General features: G+C 41.8%; 1 protein-coding gene across 1 annotated transcript; it reads left to right on the top strand.

The window, feature by feature from the left end:
- The first annotated feature begins 2,834 nt into the window (after positions 1 to 2,834).
- On the top strand, positions 2,835 to 14,006 carry LOC119652523 (E3 ubiquitin-protein ligase TM129). The gene is made up of 3 exons (XM_038056720.1): positions 2,835 to 3,286; positions 13,030 to 13,159; positions 13,224 to 14,006. The coding sequence occupies exons 1-3, from the start codon at positions 2,835 to 2,837 to the stop codon at positions 13,761 to 13,763; spliced, it is 1,122 nt and encodes a 373-aa protein (XP_037912648.1). The 3' UTR covers positions 13,764 to 14,006.
- The last annotated feature ends 7,990 nt before the right edge of the window (positions 14,007 to 21,996 follow it).

Genomic DNA, 21,996 nt, shown 5'->3' with positions numbered 1-21,996 from the left:
CTGCACCTTTCAATCGTTTTATGAAAATTATTTAAATCGCCGAATCTTCGTGTTCGCCACACATTATTTTTAGAAGAAAATAGCAGACATGGATCACAAATGAATTTGTGTTTAACGCGACAGTCGGTGAATCAATCGACATTATACAATTTACTAACAAACGAACGCAATCCTAAAGACTTCGATAACAGATCATCAATCACCTTCCATTAATTTAATAATAAGACTAATGTCAACTCGACAACTAGTCAGTACTACTTTTAATTTTGAATCACATGCACTTGAAAATTTACAAGATGCAAAAACCCTGCTACTCAATATTACTCTACAATTCTATGCAATACAAATCACATACAACCGTAAATTAAATTGAGAACTTAAGCGTTCATGCACTGTTCTTTTCGATCGGAATCGATTTGGAAATTTAAGCATTATTGTTCATTCGAACGGACCAATACACCACAGGATTCATCAGCAGCCAATTCTTCTGCTCCGGAGACAAATCTGAAAACACCTCCACAAGAATGTGGTTTATGTCATTGGCTTCATACAATTAACGAATTCGCGATGAACGCCTCGACAACAAAATGAATTTTTTAAGAGACATATAGGCAGATTTTAAGGAAGAAATGTTATCGCTAAGAGGCCATTTTCTCTTGCTGTTCTGCTCTTACTCTGTCAAACTGTTGTTAAAAACCAACATTTTGAGTCGTGTTATAATTTTTGCAGTGGCTTCCTCTGTTATTTTTCAGCCACTGTATTTTCTTTAATTAAATAAGGGAAACAATGCTGCCCTTGCTTGCAAGGAAGTCACGCCGCTGATCCTTTGGGCTGCTTATAACTAAGGTGGTGAACCCCATCCTGTTAAATGTCACCCTAGTTTCGGGAACGGCACCTTACGTTTTACATAAACGAGGTACGGTCTATAGAAGAATCGTCTAGAGGTAAGTTCCGCTTTCGGGGCAATCTCATGATGATGCAATATTCATCATTTCAGGAACAATGTCGATTGACTCTTGGCAAAGGATATGACGAACATATACAAAGTGAGGTCCACCCCCTCTTTATCATAGATGAAAAACGCCGAAAAGGAAAGAGTTATAAATAGATGGTAATAGTGATTGGGACGCTCAAAAAATCAGTGGGCATACAAGCTGATTCCTGCCATCGGAAAGTTACTAGGAGATCAATTATAATCTTACCAGTATCCTTTTGGCCATGAAGGATATCACCAGTACCTATGCAGGTTTGAGTGGGATACTTCACCTCCTTATATAAACTTCGATAGAATCCCCAAGACTCAGAACAAAACTTTCTCGGATTTGTGAATGAAAAGAGAAACCTAAAGGAAGGTCTTGGTAACCATTACCATAACCATGGATATTGGCAAATCTGGGACGAAAAATGCCACAATGCCAAAAGGATTGAAGTGTCATTAACTGAATGACTGAAAAGCGCAGTTATAAAATTATAGAAGAGGGCAAGAGCGTATCCAAGTTAATGTTTTTTGAAAATTTCCACCTCCTTAAAAAAGGGGTTAAGTTTGTCTCAGACAACAGACAGGCAAATGTCTGTGTGTGTGTTAGATTAACTTTCGTGTCAGGACTCCTCATAGATGCAAACGGGCGATATACATTTTTTTCAACTAATGTACCCATGCGGGGTATCAAATGAAAAACAGATTTTAGTTTCGAAGCAAGTAGTGAAAAGTGAGACAGACTCATTTTCGGAAACTACCCAACCAAAAAATCAAAAAAAAAAATCAAGGTGATGCGCCCATATCAAATGTATACCTCAAAATATGTCACAATCTGATATCTGCCCAAATAAACTTACTAATAGCATATTGACTAAAATACCTTCCTTAAGTTCGTCCTAGGGGTACCGAATTGAAACAGCATAGATGACAGTATCACAAATAATACCGAAACGAGAATAATTGACATAAGAGTGAAATTCTAAAGTCCCATATATGAAGAAACTGCTTTTCAACAGTCCTTTTAAGGTTTTATATGAAACAAACCCCTGACGGCCTGTCACACCCATTTCCTCAGAAAACGCTACTCCTGTTGATACGATGGTGAAAAGGTAGAAACTGTGAATTTCCTTGTATGCATTGACTAATATTGTTATATGTTGAGTTAAAGGCGGGGTAGTTTTGCTATTGGTAGCAATGGGGAGGAGTGAGGGTGTTCGAAAAAGGTTAATTACTTATGATATCTACCCAAACAAAGTTAATAACAGTATACTGCTATATTTATTATTACTTTACTTACGTTTATTCTAGAATCATAATGTTTCGCAGTAATATAGGCCATGATATTGAGCACAATACTACCAGGTGTGATGGAAATCACGCTTTTGCTAACGAAGTTATAAAAGGTTAAAGTTGTTACTTTTGTGCAATTTCACTGCCATCTAAGGCTTTCCGTCCAGCTTCCGGTTTTGCGACTTGTAATTTATCTATTCTAAAATCGTTATTTACTTTATTGAAAAAGGCAACTCCTAGTTCACCTTGGAATAAATGGGCTAGTCATGTTCTGGTTGAATATGCCTCAATATTATTATTTTTATTTATTAACAACAAATTACTTCCGCTACTCCATCGTAACGAACTTTTTCTTCCCATTCAACATTAACACTACAAAACGCTGTCACATTCCAATCAGACTTCTTATCACAAGCCAGCTGTCAAACTGCTTCGTCTCCCTTCCCTCACCGTCCCGCAAACTGTCAACCGCCTACATACAAGACATCGCTGCTGCTGTGACCATAACAAAAACATGCACGTTTGCAAAATTCCAACTCATACAAGAGTCAAGTGGCTGTGAAAAATGAGTGATTCGGAGCTCGTCTTCACGTTCTTTTACATTCTACTGTGCATGTGCATTTTCTACCCGCCCACTGAGTTCATCACCTTAGGACTGACCATCGAGAACCTCTTCGCAAACCTTCTGGGCACGGAGGAAGTCGAGTTTATTCGATACCATCAGAGGCGGACGAGTCTAACACTTTTCATTCATAGTTGCCTGCCGGCTTTGTACTTCCTAGTGCACTATCTGCAATTTAACGACCAATATGCGACCGGTGACCAGATGACGGCGGTAACGTGGCGGATCGCTCAGAAATTCAGTATTCTGGCGGTTCTTATCACGCCCGCGATAATTGTTTATTGGATGCAACATGACTGGAGCAATCACCCGATCTCGAAGATGCTTAATAAGTTTGCGAACTCGGCCAGGGGATATGCCTCTGTCGCGGAGGACATCGGTGTGGAGTTTCGAAGGTGAGTCTTGCAGTCCCGGAATAATTCTTTCAGTTGTTTCGCATACGCGCTTTCGAGATGCTTCATTGTTCCGGAAATAGATAAGATTTCTATTTTGGTCTATAATGGTCGTGTCAATGTTAGCCGCCAAGGCCGTGGCTTTATGAACAAATGGAGCATGGACATTTCTAGTTGTGCATTACCTAATATACAAATGCATAATTTTGTTCAAATTAAATTAATTAATTATTATTTGTGTTGAAAAAAACTTTCTCATTCAAACATCTGTTGTGGAAATGATACGCTAATCTTATCAATTGTGGAATCTTTTTACAATGACCAGCAAGTTCCATTTTTTATTGTATTGAAATGTGTGAATGTTTCCTTTTAATTTGATCAGGTGATCGGTAATAAAGTCGCTTAAGTAATTCCCGAATAAGAACGAAAATGGTGCCCCCACGACTGGAAGAAAGATAATTTAAATTTCAACTGTTATACCGGGTTTTAGCTCCGATCCCTTACGAATTGCAACAAGGGAATATAAGAAACGCACAATATATTGCAGTTTTTATAAAGAAACTCGAAAACTATTTAACAATTTCTCACACGATGATCACTGAAAGAAAAGCTAAATTTTCGGACGAACATAGTTGAACACTCAATGGGTAGTAAGGCTACGATTAGGTCGAATTATCATTGGTTCGCCCTTGGGGTCAATTACATATTACATACCTCTAGTTGAGTCGGCTCAGTTGCCACGCACGGAGGATGTGGCAAAGGGGCAGTAACAGAGTTCAAACTGTTTCAGCATCGCCGATGTACGTCCTAGCTGAACGATTTTTATTATCGGTTGGCAGGCAACAACCCCTGCTTTCGGGCAATCGTCGCACCCTAACGATCTAGTTAACTCTTCTTACTGCTTTTTCTTTTTCTTCAGCCTTTCTCCCGTTCACAGGCGGGGTCGGCCCGTCGTGATCGGTTTCGCCATTTGGCTCTATCGAATGCCTTATCTGGGTGCAATCTCGAGGCTTTCAAATCCCCATCCAGCGTATCAAGCCTGCCTTTTGGTCCTTTACCATCGACTTCGATGTTCAGACGAATCTTCGCAAGTGAATTCTCGTTAGCACAAACTGCGTGACCATACCATCAAAGACGCCTCTCTCGCAACTTTTCCACGATCGGTGCAACTCCGTAACGATCGCGGATATCCTCATTTCGGATGTCATCTAAATCTGTCCCGAAAACTCACTCTATCATCCGAAGGACCAACTCCATCGTTGACGAAAAACATTTCCCTAACGGTTAAATCAAGATCCTAAAGCCCTATCCCTGGACTATCAACTAAATACCTCCCCGTCATCAGAGAATTAGCCTGATATCATTTGTCCAGCCTCATGTAGCCTGCAAGTCAGTCTTTCATCAAAGGGAGGGGAGAAAGTCGAATTGTTTTTTTTTAAAAGCCCGCTGCCAATCGGTCCCTCTATTTGCGAGTTCAATTTTGCTCGCAACAACATCCTGAACATAATACGCAAAGCGCAGACGCCACCCCCAAAGCTCCCCGTCTCTATACTTGGACCATAGGGTAGAAGGGACTAGACGGTAACACCCCAACGTTTGCCATCAGTCGATTGAAGGTCAAAAGTCCGGTCGCGGCCTTGTTCGCTGCTGTTTTCATTTACTCGAAAAGGCTAATTTACGTGTCGAGTGTCAATGCAAGGTACTTAGATGTTGGTTTTAATCCTATAAACGTTCTCTTAAATAATCTCCTCAACATTAGCAAAAATTGAATGGAATGAATATTCTGGTGTACCTAGCATATCAGTCCATTTTACGGAATTGAAAACACTATTCGTCGACATCAATGGCTTTGCCCTTCAGCCCGAAGAACAGCATGCACCACGTCCGCTTTGAATCACCCAGCTTTAAAACTGAACCGTCTTGGGGATAAGTCTCCTTGACACTTTCCAGCGAAAAGGGAAAACGCTCCCTCCAGTTAAGTGTTGAATGTGTCGAGCAGTAGCTCCGGACGATGGTGAAACACCACCTTGTGTACCTTTACTGGGATACCGTCAGGTCCTGTCGCCTTTTCATTTTCTGTAAAGGGAATTGCCTCTCCCAGGTCTTTTATGGGGAAATTGGGCAAACCTTGACACCTTCTATGCCGTTGTCATCAACTGGAACAGAATCCATAGAAAATAATGTCTGGACACTGCCGTCTATCGGTTCGGCATTAGGCGAAGAGGGTTTTGACAGAGGATCGATCTTTTTGGAGATCAGTTTATAACAGCCTCTAGGGAATCGGAATTTCGAATTTGGTTATCACGCTGCTGATCTGTGCACTGTCAATGTGGTACGCACCACCTTTCTTTTTTTAAACGTTGCGCCAAACGGCGGAGCTTATAACATTCTTTTCGCAGGTTGTCAATCTCCACCGCCCATCAATACATTGAAGGCTTGCCACAGTCGAGTGCCCTCCGAAGTATCTGTATGGTTCTGCCTCTTTCAAGAGCACGAGAGATGTGAACGATGCTCACCATCGTGATATTCCAAGTGCATGGAGAGCACCAGGTTGGTGCACTCCGAGAAATATTGTCAGACTCTAGAGTCTGGATGAGGCATACTTCTTTCAAATACCCTATCATTGAAGTTACTCCCTCCATGCCAAAGATAAGGTTCCCTGGAGCATTAAGCCTACGCCGAAAATCATCTTGTTTGACATTAAAACATTATTCCGAAACACCAAATCCAGGCAAAGCCATCCTCACGGTCTTGGGCCCGAACCTGAAGTTGGGCGCCGTTCTAAACCCAACAACAGCGGTCCCACCATCTGGCTGGGTTTTTGAGCCACTTTTATCTTTGCAGTTCAATTAGGCGAGGTCATACTCCCGAGAACATATCGTGGCTTTCATAAATAATTAAAAACCCATGGTTGCAATTCATACGTGTTTGTCAAGTTTTCTTTATAGAAATGAAAAACTAGCAATTGTTTGTGAAAATACAATCTTTCAGTAACTAAATTCATCATCATCAACGGCGCAACAACCGGTATCCGGTCTAGGCTTGGCGTAATAAGGAACTCCAGAGAACCCGGTTTTGCGCCGAGGTCCACCAATTCGATATCCCTAAAAGCTGTCTGGCGTCCTAACCTACGCCCTCGCTCCATCTCTGGCAGGATCTGCCTCGTCTTCTTTTTCTACCATAGATAATGCCCTTATAGACTTTCCGGGCTGGATTATCCTCATACATACGGATTAAGTGACTCGCCTACCGCAACCTATTGAGCCGGATTTTATAAACAACCTGACGGTCATGGTATCACTCATAGATTTCGTCGTTATGTAGGCTATGGAATTGTCCATCTTCATGTAGGGGGCCAAAAATTCTTCGGAGGATTCTTCTCTCGAACGCGGCCAAGAGTTCGCAATTTTTCTCGCTATGAACCCTAGTCTCCGAGGAATACATGAGGACTGGCAAGATCACTGTCTTGTACAGTAAGAGCTTTGACCCTATGGTGAGACGTTTCGAGCGGAACAGTTTTTGGAAGCTGAAATAGGCGCCAACAACCGTGCGCGGATTTCATCATCGTAGCTGTTATAGGTTGTGATTTTTGGCCTTAGATAGGAGAAATTATCAACGGTCTCCTGTAGTCTCCTATTTTTATTCTTCCCGTTTGACCAGTGCGGTTTGATGTTGTTGGTTGGTTGGTTTTTGGTGTTGACGTTACCACCATATACTTTGTCTTGCGTTGTTGCCCGAGATCTCGCGCCGCCTGCTCGATCTGGATTAAGGCAGTTTGTATGTCTCGGGTCGTTCTTCCTATGATATCGATATCGTCAGCAAAGGCCAGCAGTTGGATGGACGTAAAGAGGATCGTACCTCTTGCATTTACCTCAGCATCGCGGATCACTTTCTCCAGGGTCAGGTTAAAGAGGACGGGTGCTAAGGCATCCCCTTGTCGTAGACCGTTATTGATGTCGAATGGTCTTGAGAGTGATCCTGCTGCTTTTATCTGGCCTCGCACATTGGTCAGGGTCAGCCTAGTCAATCTTACCAATTTCGTCGGGATACCGAATTCTCTCATGGCCGTGTTCAAAAAGTGCACCAAAATAATGTTTGAGCATTCAAAAAATTCCTCGAGGGTAAAGTGAGAAACTTCTTCCACTATACACCGAAATGCATGGAATCGGTAAATAAGGTCATCCCTGCTCGAAAATCATAACGGCGATTAAGGCCACCAACGTTAGAGAGTACGCTAGTAAAGTTACCTTTGAGGAAACCGCGAACTTAACCTCTAGTTTATCATACAACGAAGCCCGCGTCAAAACTCGCAAAATTTGAACTTGTTGGATACAAAGGAGTCAAGTAGTGTAAAAACCGCCAGCGAATTGTCTGCAATGCAATCAATGGTAACATGAATTAAAAGCGTGTAAAGTATGTCATTTTGCCCCAGGCAAATACCTTAAAACTCAGGACGAAATGGTTGTTCCTTTTGAGCGCAGGAAATCTTCGGCCTTCGTGGATTTCAAAATAAGTTCCAAGGGCAACGATAGTCTGCTCAACGAATGCTCTCAGGCAATGCATCAAGAACCTTTCTCTGCAGCAGGTTATGATTAAATGATCATCTCCAAATGTACTTGACGTTTTCAATAATAAAGCGCACGAACTATTTAAGAGGATCGTCCGGTTACGAATCCGAATTTGGAGCGTATTTTTAAGGATGGATTGCAAAAAAGTAAACAAGATACTCAGATGCGTTTTTTTATGTTCGTACATCTTTCTTCTTGAAATTTATGAATTGAAAAAAAATTTGTTTTGTGATCTTGAAGTGGCCTTAACTCCGCCAAGGTAAAAAAATCACACCCGAATTTTCGGTAAGTTTCCTTAGATTGGGATGGATGAAACTAAAAAAACGATATTTCTGTAATTGTTATATTTTTCGCTATGCCCGGTCACGAGCTTTTTGAAAAAAGTTGAAAATTCTCAAAATTGTGGATGTTAGAAGAAAAAAGTCGTTTTTTACCACTTTTTTCGAGCTCAAAAGGGCTGTAAAAACGGAAATATTTTTTCAAAAAAAAACATCATGTCCGTGTACAACGACACCTCTACTGAAGAATTGGAAATTTACAGACACCCAATATTCTAAAAGCTCTAGTCAGGCCCTTGCGAAAACCAAAAACACGACTTTCGGGAAAACGCGATTAAACATAAACAATGAAATTAAACACGAAACTTGCAATTTAATCGACTATGCCAGGTCCACAGACATCTCCTTCCTCTTCTTCAAGAAGTTCTGTGTTGGCTACTTTCTCCTATCTCTGCTGGATTCTCCCGTTTTTCACTGCATCACTGACCCTCCGCTCTGAGCGCTGTACACGCTCTTCGTCTGCTTGAGCAGCATATTTTTGCCAAGTGGTTCCCAAGATGTTCATAGTCTTCAGCGAGTAGAGTATCCCTCGTTGAAAATGAATGAAGGCATTTAGGTGCCAACATCCAGATACAGCTGTTTAGAGACTGTTTGGGTGTGTGCACCCAACCACCGCTCTACTAATTCATCCCTCGATAAGTCCTCATAAAGAGGCAATATCGACAATAGAGGTATTGAAGGGTAGCCTACCCTGTGTGAAAGTCACCAAGGTCCTAATAGCTTCTGTCCGACGCCATTTACACCAATTGTTCTCGCCGGCGGGGCACTTGTTGAGATTTTTCACCGGTAGAACTGCAGTGTTCTAGAGATGCCCAAATTGCTGTTTGCATCTTTTCAATGGAATCTGAATTCCTGCGTATTGTCAAGTCGTAAAACTTTGTCAATTTCCCAATCAATTTGTCGGCAAGTTTATCCTTCCCTTTACCCCCTATACCTTTATTTGTTAATAAAGGCCCACTATAAAAAAAATGTTTTAAAAAACCGAAAAAAAATGTTAGAAGTGCTTGATTCACTTTAAATGAAAGTTTCCAAAGTCTTGACCACTACTGTATATTGACAAAGACAACATAAGTATGTGTTAAGTATATCGTGGACTAAGCCTCCTTAGTTTAGGCCTAAATTGGCCAAACCAGGTATTTTGGACTGCGAGGGGCCCTGAGTCCGCATTCACTTGATGACGGACCGTTACTCCATAATTGTTCTGGATCCCCATCAAGTGAATGCGGAGTAGCTCCTCACTTTATCGATGTCTTATCTTCTTCCCCCCTCTCGTCATGCCTGATCTAGATGCAATCGCGAAGTTTTCAAGTTTCCATCGAGCGTATTAAGTCACCATTGTTTCGGCCCGCTTTTTAGTCGCTTACCATCGACTTCGATGTTCAGACCAATTTTGGCGAGTGAATTCTCGTCCTCTTTAACCTGGCCCTCGAGAAAGTGATCCGTGATGCTGAGGTGAATGCAAGAGGTACGATCCTCTTCAAGTCCACACAACTACTGGCCTATGCTGACGATATCGACATCATGGGAAGAACCACCCGAGACGTACAAACTGCCTTCATCCAGATCGAGCAGGCGGCGCGAGATCTTGGGCTGCACATCAATGAAGGCAAGACAAAATATATGGTGGCAACGTCAGCACCGAAGACGAATCAACCAACAACATCAAACCGCACTGGTCAAACACAAACACGAACAAGAATAAGGATAGGAGAATACAACTTTGAGACCGTTGACAATTTCTCCTACCTAGTGTCGAAAGTCACAACCGATAACAACTACGATGATGAAATCCGCGCACGGTTGTTGTCAGCCAACAGAGCCTATTTCAGCTTACAAAAACTGTTCCGCCATAGGATCAAAGCTCTTACTGTACAAGACTATGATCTTGCCAGTCCTTATGTATTCCTCGGAAACTTGGGTTCTTAGCAAGAAAAATTGCGAACTCTTGGCCGCGTTCGAGAGAAGAATCCTCCAAAGAATTTTTGGCCCCCTACATGAGGATGACGATTCCGTAGCCTACACAATGACGAAATCTATGAGCGATACCATGACCGTCCGGTTGTGGATAAAATCCGGCTCAATAGGTTACGGTGGGCGGGTCACTTAATCCGTATGGATGAGGATGATCCCGCCCGGAAAATCTATAAGGGCAATATCTATGGTAGGAAAAGAAAACGAGGCAGACCCTGCCTAAGATGGAGCGATGGCGTGGGCCAGGACGCCAGACAGCTTTTAGGGATATCGAATTGGTGGACCTCGGCGCAAAACCGGGATGTCTGGAGTTCCTTATTAAGGCAGGCCTAGACCGGATACCGGTTGTTGCGCCGTTGATGATGATGATGATGATGAATTCTCGTTAGCGCGAATTACGTGAGCATATCATATCTCTCGTCGATATCACTTTACTACATTTACAACACCACTTGGAAAGTAGAATTTATTGTCTTTTCCTTGGATAATATATTGTAAAAGGAAATCATTTTTATGTTTAGAGAGGAATACTACATTTTTATCTACCTGTTGATAGGGGCTTTTCAATTAGCTGAATGGTTTCTCTCATCTGTGTTTGTTGGAAATATCCCTCCTCTCCCTTAAACCTAGTGGCAATATTTCTCTTCTATAATTTTTTAAAGTGATCGACATATTTTCTGTTATGAGTCCATCTGTTTGTCCCTGGAGGCATTAAACCGGATCGAGCTCCCCGCTTCGGAAAAGAGTTAAAGATCTAAGATAGTTCTTAGTTGTGTTAAACTTCTATTGTGGGTTTTTGCCCAAGGCCGGTCACCAGAACGAAGAATAGAGACTCCCATCTGATTGCATCTCTAGAAACTGTCCACGCGTTTTAGATCACCAAGCAACAACTGGTTTAAGTTACACTACAGGCATTCACTCAGCAAGATACACCCCTAACTGTATTCGTCGATGCCTCAGATATCACCATAGGTGCTGCTCTTAAAAAAAAGGCGAACCAAATCTGACAGTCGATGAAATTCTTCTCGAAGCAGCTGAACTCCGCTTAAAAGAACTACAGCACGTACGATCTTGAGTTATTAGCACAGTACCCTTGAAGGCAGGCCGTTCACAGTGTTCACCTTTGTTTTGAAATAGAAGTCCAACAGAACGTAGTTGCTCACGCTTGGTCACGTGTTGTAGAGATCAAGATCCATCGTCGATTTTCCGGCAATCGTGGCGGCACAGAGGGACGATGTAGTTTCTAAGAGACCTAGAACTGACTCGAAATACACATCTAAGGGTTTTAAATAATTAAGGCTTGCTTTTTTCTATTTGCTAGTGATATTTATTATGGTTGCAACAAGGACTTGTTAGCACTGATGAAAGGAACAAGTGGTTCCCGAAATATCGGTATTTGCAACCATAATGAATATCACTAGCGAATAGAAAAAAAAAACAAGTCATAATTATTTCAAATAATTTAATCGCTAGAAACACCGCGAAATTATATTTTTGGAGTTTCCTAACTTCGCAGTATATACGTCCGGAAACAGGTAGACGTATCCCATTGGTCTACCAAGCGTTTCAGGTATTACCTCACATTCATCGATAGGTTCACGCAGTGGCCTGAAGCTATATTTCCGCACAATTTTACAATGAAGTTCTCTGTTGTGAGCAGAGCAATTAAATTACCGACCAAGGAATGCAGTTCGCGTTCTCCCTTTTCTCAGAGTTAGGTGAACTCCTTGGCTTCAAACGCTAGCGGCTAACTGCGAACCACCCGCAGTTCAATGAGATGATTGAAAGTTGCCATAGGACACTGAAGGCCGTTATAATGGCCCAAGATTACCCTTCACAAGTCGTGCCACTCATTCTACTTGGCCTTCGGGCCGCCAATTGCGGGGAATTAGCTGCAAATCCCGCGAAGCTGGTTTACAGGGAGAACCTGAGACTTCCCAGCGACCCTGTACTCGACATTAAGTCGGAACTTGACACCACCATTTCGTTGCGTCTGCTCAAGGACACAGAGTGTAAAAGCTGAAACCACCACACCACGCACCAACTACGCGAAAAATATTGCCGACGGCTCAGAGATCTTGACTCCTCCACGCCTATCCTAATTCGGAGGGACGCCTCACGAAGGACGTTGCAGCCACTTTACGAGGACCCCTTCAAAGTCCTCGAGTAAAACCCACACCATTTTAGCATCAACATCGGAGGCACGATCAAGAAGGTCTCCTCGACCCGGCTAAAGCCTTTCTTTCAGGAAATAAGCGCAGCTAAGAAGAGATGCGCGCAACGCGTTTATTTTGACTTGTGAGAGCTGAACTGACGGAACTATTCCTCTGGTAACTAGCTGAAATCTCCTTTGGTCAGTTGGGAAACCAGCGTTGTGGCGAAGCAAGTAATTTGCGTGTCAACCACTCGCGATTGAGTTGGTCATTATTTCGAAAAATAATTCTTGACGGTGAAACTTGTTTTTTTATACAATAAATCAATCAATCAAATCAACGAAACGTAAATATATTTATTTGTTGGGACATTATGTAGAAACAAAATATATTTGTACATATAATTCTATTTGTACTACTCAATTATCGCTTTAGCATCAACGCTCGTAAGCACGTAATCGTAAACGTAAAACGCTTTCCATGTAATCTGGTAGTGGGTTAAAGGCTAAAATAATAGAAACATGAGACTACGTTGATTCTAGCCTTATTATTACATCACTTGTTGAATATTATATTATTGATTCAATAAGACGCAAATAACTCTTATACAAGTATAATTTTCACCTGGACGAAATCCATTTGGAAAGATAAGGATCTTATTATTAGGACCTTATTATAGGCCGTTTTCTTCATTTAAAAATTATTATCTGTTGCAGGCAAGATGTCCTGAATATGAAAATCAATTCTATCACTTCGTTGATTGCAACCGAAAACTGGATTATTAAGACCACGCCTTACATTGTCTACTTTGCACATCAAAGTGACACCACCCTAAATGTAAATAAGGTGGGGACCGTAAATATGAATATGAATGAGCTGAGGCTTAATATTTCCTTTTTTTCTTTTCCAGAGTGAAACATTCACTATCGCCGAGGACACGAATGATTCAATTCAAATAATCAACATATCTGTGAAATCAACCCGACCTGGAATTGGCGAATTTCAAATTCGCATAAACGCCTTAGATTTCCGTAACCTCCAAGATCGAATCAGTCGTCCCATAACAATCGCCTCAAACATCCAATTCCACCAAAGCATTATCGATCGTTTTATTGAAGTTTTCAAAGCGCAAGTGGCCTTAAATCCAGTATTCCGGACGAATCAGGTTGCTGACAGTTGTTTTGCATGCATGCTTGCGGAGCCGAATATAAAATTACACAAGCAGTGCCTCGATGTAAACGAAAATGGTGATGCGATTCCGGAGGATCAGAGGTGTCGCAATTGCTACTGTCGACCAATGTGGTGTGTTGATTGCTTGGCGAGATGGTTTGCATCCCGGCAGAATGAGTTTGAAAAGGAAGTGTGGCTGGAGAAGAAGTGTTCGTGCCCGCTGTGTAGGGCACCGTTTTGTATGTTAGACGTGTGCTATATTGAAAAAATTGAATCTTAATACATTTGTAGAGAGGATTCCGCTTTTAACGATACTCTATTTCTAATTTAAGCTAATGAATCTTATGAGAGAAGTAGTTCAGCTTCAACTTTAGGCATGGCACTACACTCCTGTATTTTAGGGATAGTTTAACTATATACATATATTAGGCCCTTCACTAGTACTGAGTTGAATATAATCAATACCTCAATTATGGAAAGACGTCTTCGAGTTGCTTCTAATAAATCGATCTAATGAAAAATATTTCTTTAGTTTCAATCAATATTGGCCGTACAACCTTTATTACGAAACTTTTGTTCATATTATGGAGGGGGGATACTTGTAAGCCGTTTAGGAAACGCCAATTTTTTTCATCTAAATATGTTGGTAAACTTGGAGAAGTGAGAGAGTGCCACCCTTCTCAGCACAGGATGAACTCGTTGAGAGGATTTTGCTGCCGCGAATAATGCGTGGTCTTTAGTATGCGGACTTTGAATACCTCGAGCACCTTCAGTTTCTTATAAGACCCTTACCCTGGTGGCAGGGCTAACTACGGTGGACATTTTTGCTAGACTACTCGTGAGAGCAGGACATGGATACCAATTTAACAAAAAATATAAAACTGAAAGTAGACGATTGTCAAAAAATGTAATAACAATCGATCAACACAAAGGGAGCGGAGTTTGTATGGGCTGACATGCCAAACAACCTCTGGAAACAAGTTAGCAGCAACGGCCCGCGGAGGAACTCCGAAGCCTTTCAGCGACGTGGCCAGGAGTCGCTTAGGTGTGGTGCTGGCTGATGGTAATTCCGCTAGCGGCAAACTGGCGCCGGAATTGTGGCCCAGTGTTGAGGTTAGACTGTCGGAGATACCACCTCAAAGATGGTAAAGAACAAAGGGGATTCATCTTAGGTAGTCCATGGGTTCCAAGTTATAGCGAGGCCCTTGATAATACCCTACTAACCTACAATGGGATTCTTAAGGTGAAGAATTTAAAAGCGTCTGGCCAGAAATCCTTCTCAGATCACAATTGAAGACTTTTCAGTTTAGATCTCGCTGCAGAGCCCTCTAATCCTTTCAAAGACCCCAGAAGGTATCGACTGGAATAAGTTTGGTCAACTTATCAAGAACAAACTCTCCGATGAACAAGTTGGTAAGACTGGCACACTAGACGAACTGGAGTCATATGTCGGGGTTCTGAAAAAAGGGATTCGGAACCGCCTTCAAAGTCTCGTGTCCTGATGGATACAGCAAGAAGATATTCATACCGTAGTGGAATAAAAATCTGTTCAGCCTCACGAAGGTTTTCAACATCTGCTGTAGACACAAATATTGGTAACCATACAAGGACTGCCTAAAGAAGTACAAGTCGACCATCAGGACTGGCAAGAGGCGATCCTGGTTTTACTATTGTCAGAACATTGAAAGAACCAGCGTATCTCCGAGACTCAGAAAGACTTTACCCAAGCAACGTAGGAGCGCATCCTTTCCTAGAAAGTCGAAAGGCTCTTGGACGAAATCTTCTGGTGAAACCTTAGAACTGCTGGTCCAGGCGCAATTTCCCGCCAGCGAAGAGAACTATAAGTAAGAGCCTTGCTTTGAGAGTATGAGGATAAAATCGGCTAGGCTGTGAACAGCTTCTCCACATATAAATCACCAAGCACAGACATTATGTTGTCTGAGCTTGGTGATCAGTCATGCTACAGTAGCAACAGGAGGTTGTGCTATGGTTTGCTGAAATTTACCTGAGCTATATTTCTTTAGTATACATACCACACTCTTGGAGACGCGCGCGCATGGTTTTCACACCAGAAACCATGAGTCCGTGAAGGACTTTCCACCAATCGGCCACATCTCTTTCGTGTTGGCAACGCTAGAGTGCAGCCAGGAATCCACCTCAGGGCGATTATGAAGGCAATGCCTTTCTCTGTCTCAGAATGCCTACAACTAAGGCAAATCCACAGAAATCCCTCTCCATGAGGTAATTAGTATAAGCATTAAACACTAGTTGTCTTCCTGAATATAGGGGGAACATTGAGCAACCTTAGTACGAAGGTGCGAAGATGGTGGCGTATGCCGGTGGCTTGTTGATATTAGCGTCAGGGATGTTTTCCACCATTATGAGTGAAATTATCGAAGAAGTATTAGGAAAAGTCTGCTTGTAATAGTATTCAAAGTTAATAGTATTCAAAGAACCACGCGTGCAGGTGATACCGGGGTTCTGCAGTCCTACTTGGCAAATGCTCTCAATGTACTCTTATACCTATTCCCTCTAGATCGCTACTACACTGTAGCGTGCAGTGTTGCCAGATTACGAGAGTCCGGATATTCCGAATCCCTACGGCCATAGTAACGTCTTAGATGAAGCACCTCGCGAACTCTGGACGTTCCTTACGGACACTTCACGAAAAACTTTGCTGTAGACTTTCTAACCAGGGTAGAGAGGAAGACCGGCGGCGTGTTGCAAAACTATAGTAGAGTATTCTTCAATAACGAATCTGAGATGGCCTGTGGAGTTAGTATGGATACCCGGATTTCTCGGATACACACACTGCATCTGGAAGTACTGGCTATACTGGAAACCTGTCCATGGCTGGGGCATGATCTAAGTCGCAAGCGTAGTATAACCATTCCGACCGACAGCTTAACGGCGATAACGTCCTTGCCGTTAGTGGCGACATTCTTTTAAGCTGGGCTTTTCGGTGCAACGACTAATACTTATCTATACCTACTTACCTACCCACCACCATTAGTAAGTCACGTACAGGTAAACACAAGCGTGCGAGAATTAGAGGAGGAAAGGACTTTGGTAACCAACAGGGCCTGGAAAATAAAAACACACGGGGGGGGGGGGGGGGGGCAAAAGCTAATTCAGAAGGAAAGTGTTGCCCTACAAGTACGTATCAGCAAGGGAGCTGAGACAAAAAGAAAAGAACGCAAAGATGGGCCGAAGTGCATAGAAAATAAGAGAAAAATAAAAACTGGTCCCTTCTTGAAGACCCACGAAGAAATGTCAGCAAGGTTGAAGATATCCGCAGCAAAGTAGAAAATTGACTGAGGGATAATACTACAGTGCTCCAGATAAAATCATATTTAAGGAGGAAGGGATGATTTGAAGTGGCGCTTAACGTGCCTCTTGGATAAATAAGGATATGTGTAGCTACTATTGTTCGATGTCAAAGGATCCTGTGTGGTAGCTATGAGCCGCGTTCGAGCGGAGAATTTACCGAAGAATTGTTGGCCTTCTACAGGAGGATGAACGATTCACATATAGTCATATAACGAAAAAATTCGTGAGCAACATGGCAACTGGTTGGTTGCGGTTAAAATCCGGGTTAATAGGTTGCGCTGGATAGTTCATCTAATCTGCAGGGACAACATCTATTATAGGAAAATGAGGCATGGCAGACCCTGTCTTAAATGTAACGATGGTACGGGTTAGGACGCCAAGTCACTACTGGGTATATCGAATTGATGAATCTCAGCGCAAGACCGGGATGCTTCCAATTCATTACTAAGGCAAGCCTAGACGGGACACCAGATTTTGCGGAACATCCCCCTAATATTGCTCTGAGAAGCCTCACATTAATTTAATCTACATAATTTTTTCGGTTTCCTTTAGGGCAGTAGCAATTGAATATGGGCAATATGGGATTAATTTGAAATTATAGTGAATTCGTTTAAAAAAGTCTGTTCAAGGTTTTGTGTAAAACAAAATTAAAATCGGTTTACTTTCTGTCTCTCACAAGTATAGTATGGGATCCGTGAACACTCACGCAAACAATGAGTTACATCCTTCTACGTGGAATTTAAGGGAGGATCCCCGCACATGCAAAAGGGAGGTGCAAAAGTTTTTCACCAAATATAGTCATATAGTAATAGTAATGAATCAACCAATAACATCAAACTGCACTGGTCAAACACAAACACGAAGAAGAATAAGGATAGGAGAATACAACTTTGAGACCGTTGACAATTTCTCCTATCTAGGGTCGAAAGTCACAACCGATGACAACTACGATGATGAAATCCGCGCTCGGTTGTTGCCAGCCAACAGAGCCTATTCCAGCTTATAAAGACTGTTCCGCTCGAAACGTTTCACCATAGGGTCAAAGGTCTTACTGTACAAGACTATGATCTTGCTAGTCCTCATGTATTCCTCGGAAACTTGGGTTCTTAGCAAGAAAAATTGCGAACTCTTGGCCGCGTTCGAGAGAAGAATCCTCCGAAGAATTTTTGGCCCCCTACATGAGGATGGACGATTCCGTAGCCTACACAATGACGAAATCTATGAGCGATACCATGACCGTCCGGTTGTGGATAAAATCCGGCTCAATAGGTTACGGTGGGCGGGTCACTTAATCCGTATGGATGAAGATGATCCCACCCGGAAAGTCTATAAGGGCAATATCTATGGTAGGAAAAGAAGACGAGGCAGACCCTGTCTAAGATGGAGCGATGGCGTGGGCCAGGACGCCAGACAGCTTTTAGGGATATCGAATTGGTGGACCTCGGCGCAAAACCGGGATATCTGGAGTTCCTTATTAAGGCAGGCCTAGACCGGATACCGGTTGTTGCGCCGTTGATGATGATGATGATGATGAGTAATACTTTTCAAAACTGGCCTCACTTTTGACATTTAATTCACATGGGAGAGGGCGAGGGCTGGAAAATGGCCATTTCTTTTACGGAGCCATTCTCAAAACCTACCCAACCGAAGAATCTGAAAATAATCAGGAAGCTTGCACTTTATGGTGCCTAGGCTCCAAAATACCCTTCATACTGATATCTGTTCAAATAAAATTAATAATAACATGTTACTATAATTTTTAGCAATTGACTACAGAACCCCCCTTAAGACTACCCTAGAATCATGAAATTTTGCGGTAGTATAGGCTGTGATACAGAGCATGATCCTACCAAGTTTGGTGGAGATTACACTATTACTAGCAAGGTTATAATAGGTTAAAATTTTCGCTTCACTGCAAATTCTATGACTTTGAAGTTCAGTAGTCTCCAAAAGTGGTTTCCCGACTTGTTTTACTTTACTGAATTTCCTTCTTCTCTCCATAGGACTGTAGGTAGAAAATGCATGCCCAAGGTGAAAGTTATTGAGGCTCGCTTTATCTATTTTTCTGATTGAAATTTCTATTCCGGCCTCCAAGAAAACTCTAGGTCATTGGGAATTGCCCCCCTTTCCTACCCCCCAACCTGTCAAGTATATCTCTCACGCTTTCTAACTAGCAAAATTTTTTTAAAATGGATACCTCATATAGTATACCGGATTGGAAACCTCCAAGATCTTTACGATAAACTAGATATTCTGGATGGCGATCCTTGAGAAATTTGAATCGACTTCACACAGGATATCGAAAACTTCTGTTGCGTTAATGACAAGAACGGTAATGAAAAAAGGACAAATTTAATTTTTTTTTTTAAATGCCGAATAGTGACTTTTTATTCGGCATATACCGGTATATCGAGGACCTGTTGCCCTTTTCCTCAGTGAATTTTTGTCTGACAAATAGTGACTTTTTTATTCCTTATATACCTCATATCCTCATATTTGTCAGACAAAAACTCACTCACTCACTGGTCCTGGAAAACCGGTATATGTGGAATAAAAAACTCACTATTCGGCATTTAAAAAAAAAATGTCTTTGTTTTTCATTATAAAATAAGCCGACAAAACGACACATACGACCGAAGAAATGACAATAACGGTATGTTGCTTACCGGCCGACGAACCGCGACTGTTAGATGGCGTGTATATTTCAAGCAGATTTCAACGGAAGAATTTGTTAATCCCCTATTTCCACAATCGTTGCTGACATTTAGAGCCATTCCCCTGGCGGCCCCTGAGGAAGTAATAAGACGAATGAAATCGAGGAAAACAATGGAACTTGACGACATCGCAACAGAGCACTGAAAAGCTGGGCCCCAACCCTTTGGCTCAGTGAGTTTTTCAATGGGGTTGTTGAGAAAGGCAGATCACCATCTGTTTGGCAAAAGAGAGACCACAATTCCAATATGGTAGAAGACAGGTACCCCAGCAGAATGTTCAAATTACCGTCCGATCCGGTTACTATCCTATATCATGAAAATTTTTGAACGCAGCCTTGACAACCATATTTGCGACATCGTTCAAATAACAATAAATCAAGCAGGGTATGTATGGAGAAATACAGTAAGAAGCATCGCCCCCTTTGCATTGTATTTCTAGATCTGGAGAAAGCGTTTGACTGTGTGACGCACGAACTCATGTTCAACAACAACACCTAGTGCCAGAAGAACTCATGCGTTGGAATAAATTGTTCTACCACAATCCGAAAAGTTAAATTCGAAGTGTAGCGGGCATATCAAAACCGCTTCGTGTCTCTGTCGGTGATCATCGAGAAAGCGCCCCCCACTCCTCATTGCTCTTGTTATGGTCACTGTCACACGAGACACCTAACGTCCAGTGCCCCATCTAGTACACTGTTTTATGTAGATTATATTTTCCTAGCGTCTCATAGCAAAGCTGATCTCGAGCAACTTGCGACACGGTCTGAAATTGAATCTGAATAAAACTGAATTTTTGACGACTGATCTCCATGAAACAGACACAATCATTGTCAATGGCAGTGACCTGCCCAGAACTGGGCGATTTAAATATTTCGAGTCAATGCTATCAACGAATGAACGATATGAAATTTATTTACTCGTTAGCGCAGCCTGGATGCAGTTGGATTCCACAACTGGTGTTCTTTTTGATCGACGTATCAACGAACGTTTCAAATTAAAATTTTTTCGTAGGATCGTCCGCCCTGTCGCCATCTATAGTTCTGAGTATTGGCCGACTATGGAACTCAATGACCGGCGCGTCTTGCAGTAATGGAGACGAAGAATTGGCGTTGGACTAGTGGGGTTACACGCCTTGATCACGTCCGAAATGAGGATATCCGCGGGGTTACACTGATGGTGGAAAAATTGCGAGAGAAGCGTCTTGGATGGTATGGTCACGTAATTCGCGTTAAAACGAGAATTCACTTGCCAAGATTGGTCTGAACATCGAAGTCGATGGTAAACGACCAAGAGTCCCGCCGAAACGACGTTGGCTTGATACGTTGAATTTGAAAGCTTTGCAACTGCATCCAGATCAGGTCTTTGATAGAACAAAATGCCGCTTGAGAACGGAGCAAAGGCTAAAGGAAAAGAAAAAGGACTGGTGAAAAGTTTTGCTCAAATCCTTCCTTGCGCACAGCCTTGAACCCAAGATGATGTCAAATATCATGCTTCAAATGCAATACCTTTCTCCTATTTTTAGGTCAATGAGATGTAGAAGTTAATTATCGGTTTATTGCAAGTGCTATAAACCTCAAATACAATATATTGAGACCACTATCAAAATAATCGGACTGTATATGTATTATTTTTCTCAAACCAGGTGCCAATTCTGATATTAACCCAATCAATAATAATAATCAAGGGCAGATCTGATATTAATGTAATTAAAAGTAAGTAACATTTATTGATTGCTTTCAAACGTGGCCCCAATCCGATATTTACCGCTTTTTGCGAGCGGAAAGTTAAGCTTATCCTTGAATTCATTGTAACTGGAAATTTAAAAACAGGCGCCAATGTTATCACTAGCTATTCATATACAGTAAATATATTTATATATTTGATATAAATAAAAGCGGGTTTACTTTTGTAAAAAAAACGCACTTAGACTGAAAACAGCAGTTTGGAAGTCTCAACTTTTTTTTAAAAAAGTGCAAGCCATAACCACCGGTCCCGGCTTAATCGTTTTGAAATTGATAAGAGCTTAACAATAGAAGATATCGCTTTGTTATCTCCTGCATTTGAGCAAAAAACTGATGTGTTTGTTTCACCACTGTTTATTGATAATAAAGTGTTTACTATGAAGAAAGTTAATAGAAATATACAATGATGAATCAACCGAAGCAATAAATGGAGGAGTATTGAGAAGAATTTGAATATGTTCTCTCTTGCTTTATTATGGTTCCTATTGGGAACAGTATTTGAATGACTTTCTTATCCTTTTCACTATTTTTATAAACAGGAGTACGTGCACATAACACCGACTATAAACATTTGATGAGGTGTCATGACTCTTTTCATAGGTAAGTTTGAAGAATCTCGTGAAATCTAGCTTAGCATCAGCTTCATCAGCATGAGGTTTAACAGTCGCCTTGGGGGTGTAGTGTTAGCAATGGACCCTTTCTACTGAGGCTTAAAGGCAAAAACATT

Source organism: Hermetia illucens, chromosome 3 (genome assembly GCF_905115235.1).
Source record: "Hermetia illucens chromosome 3, iHerIll2.2.curated.20191125, whole genome shotgun sequence".
NCBI lineage: Eukaryota > Metazoa > Arthropoda > Insecta > Diptera > Stratiomyidae > Hermetia > Hermetia illucens.
Note: the sequence above shows the minus strand (reverse complement) of the source record. Positions and strands in the feature narration are given on the sequence as shown.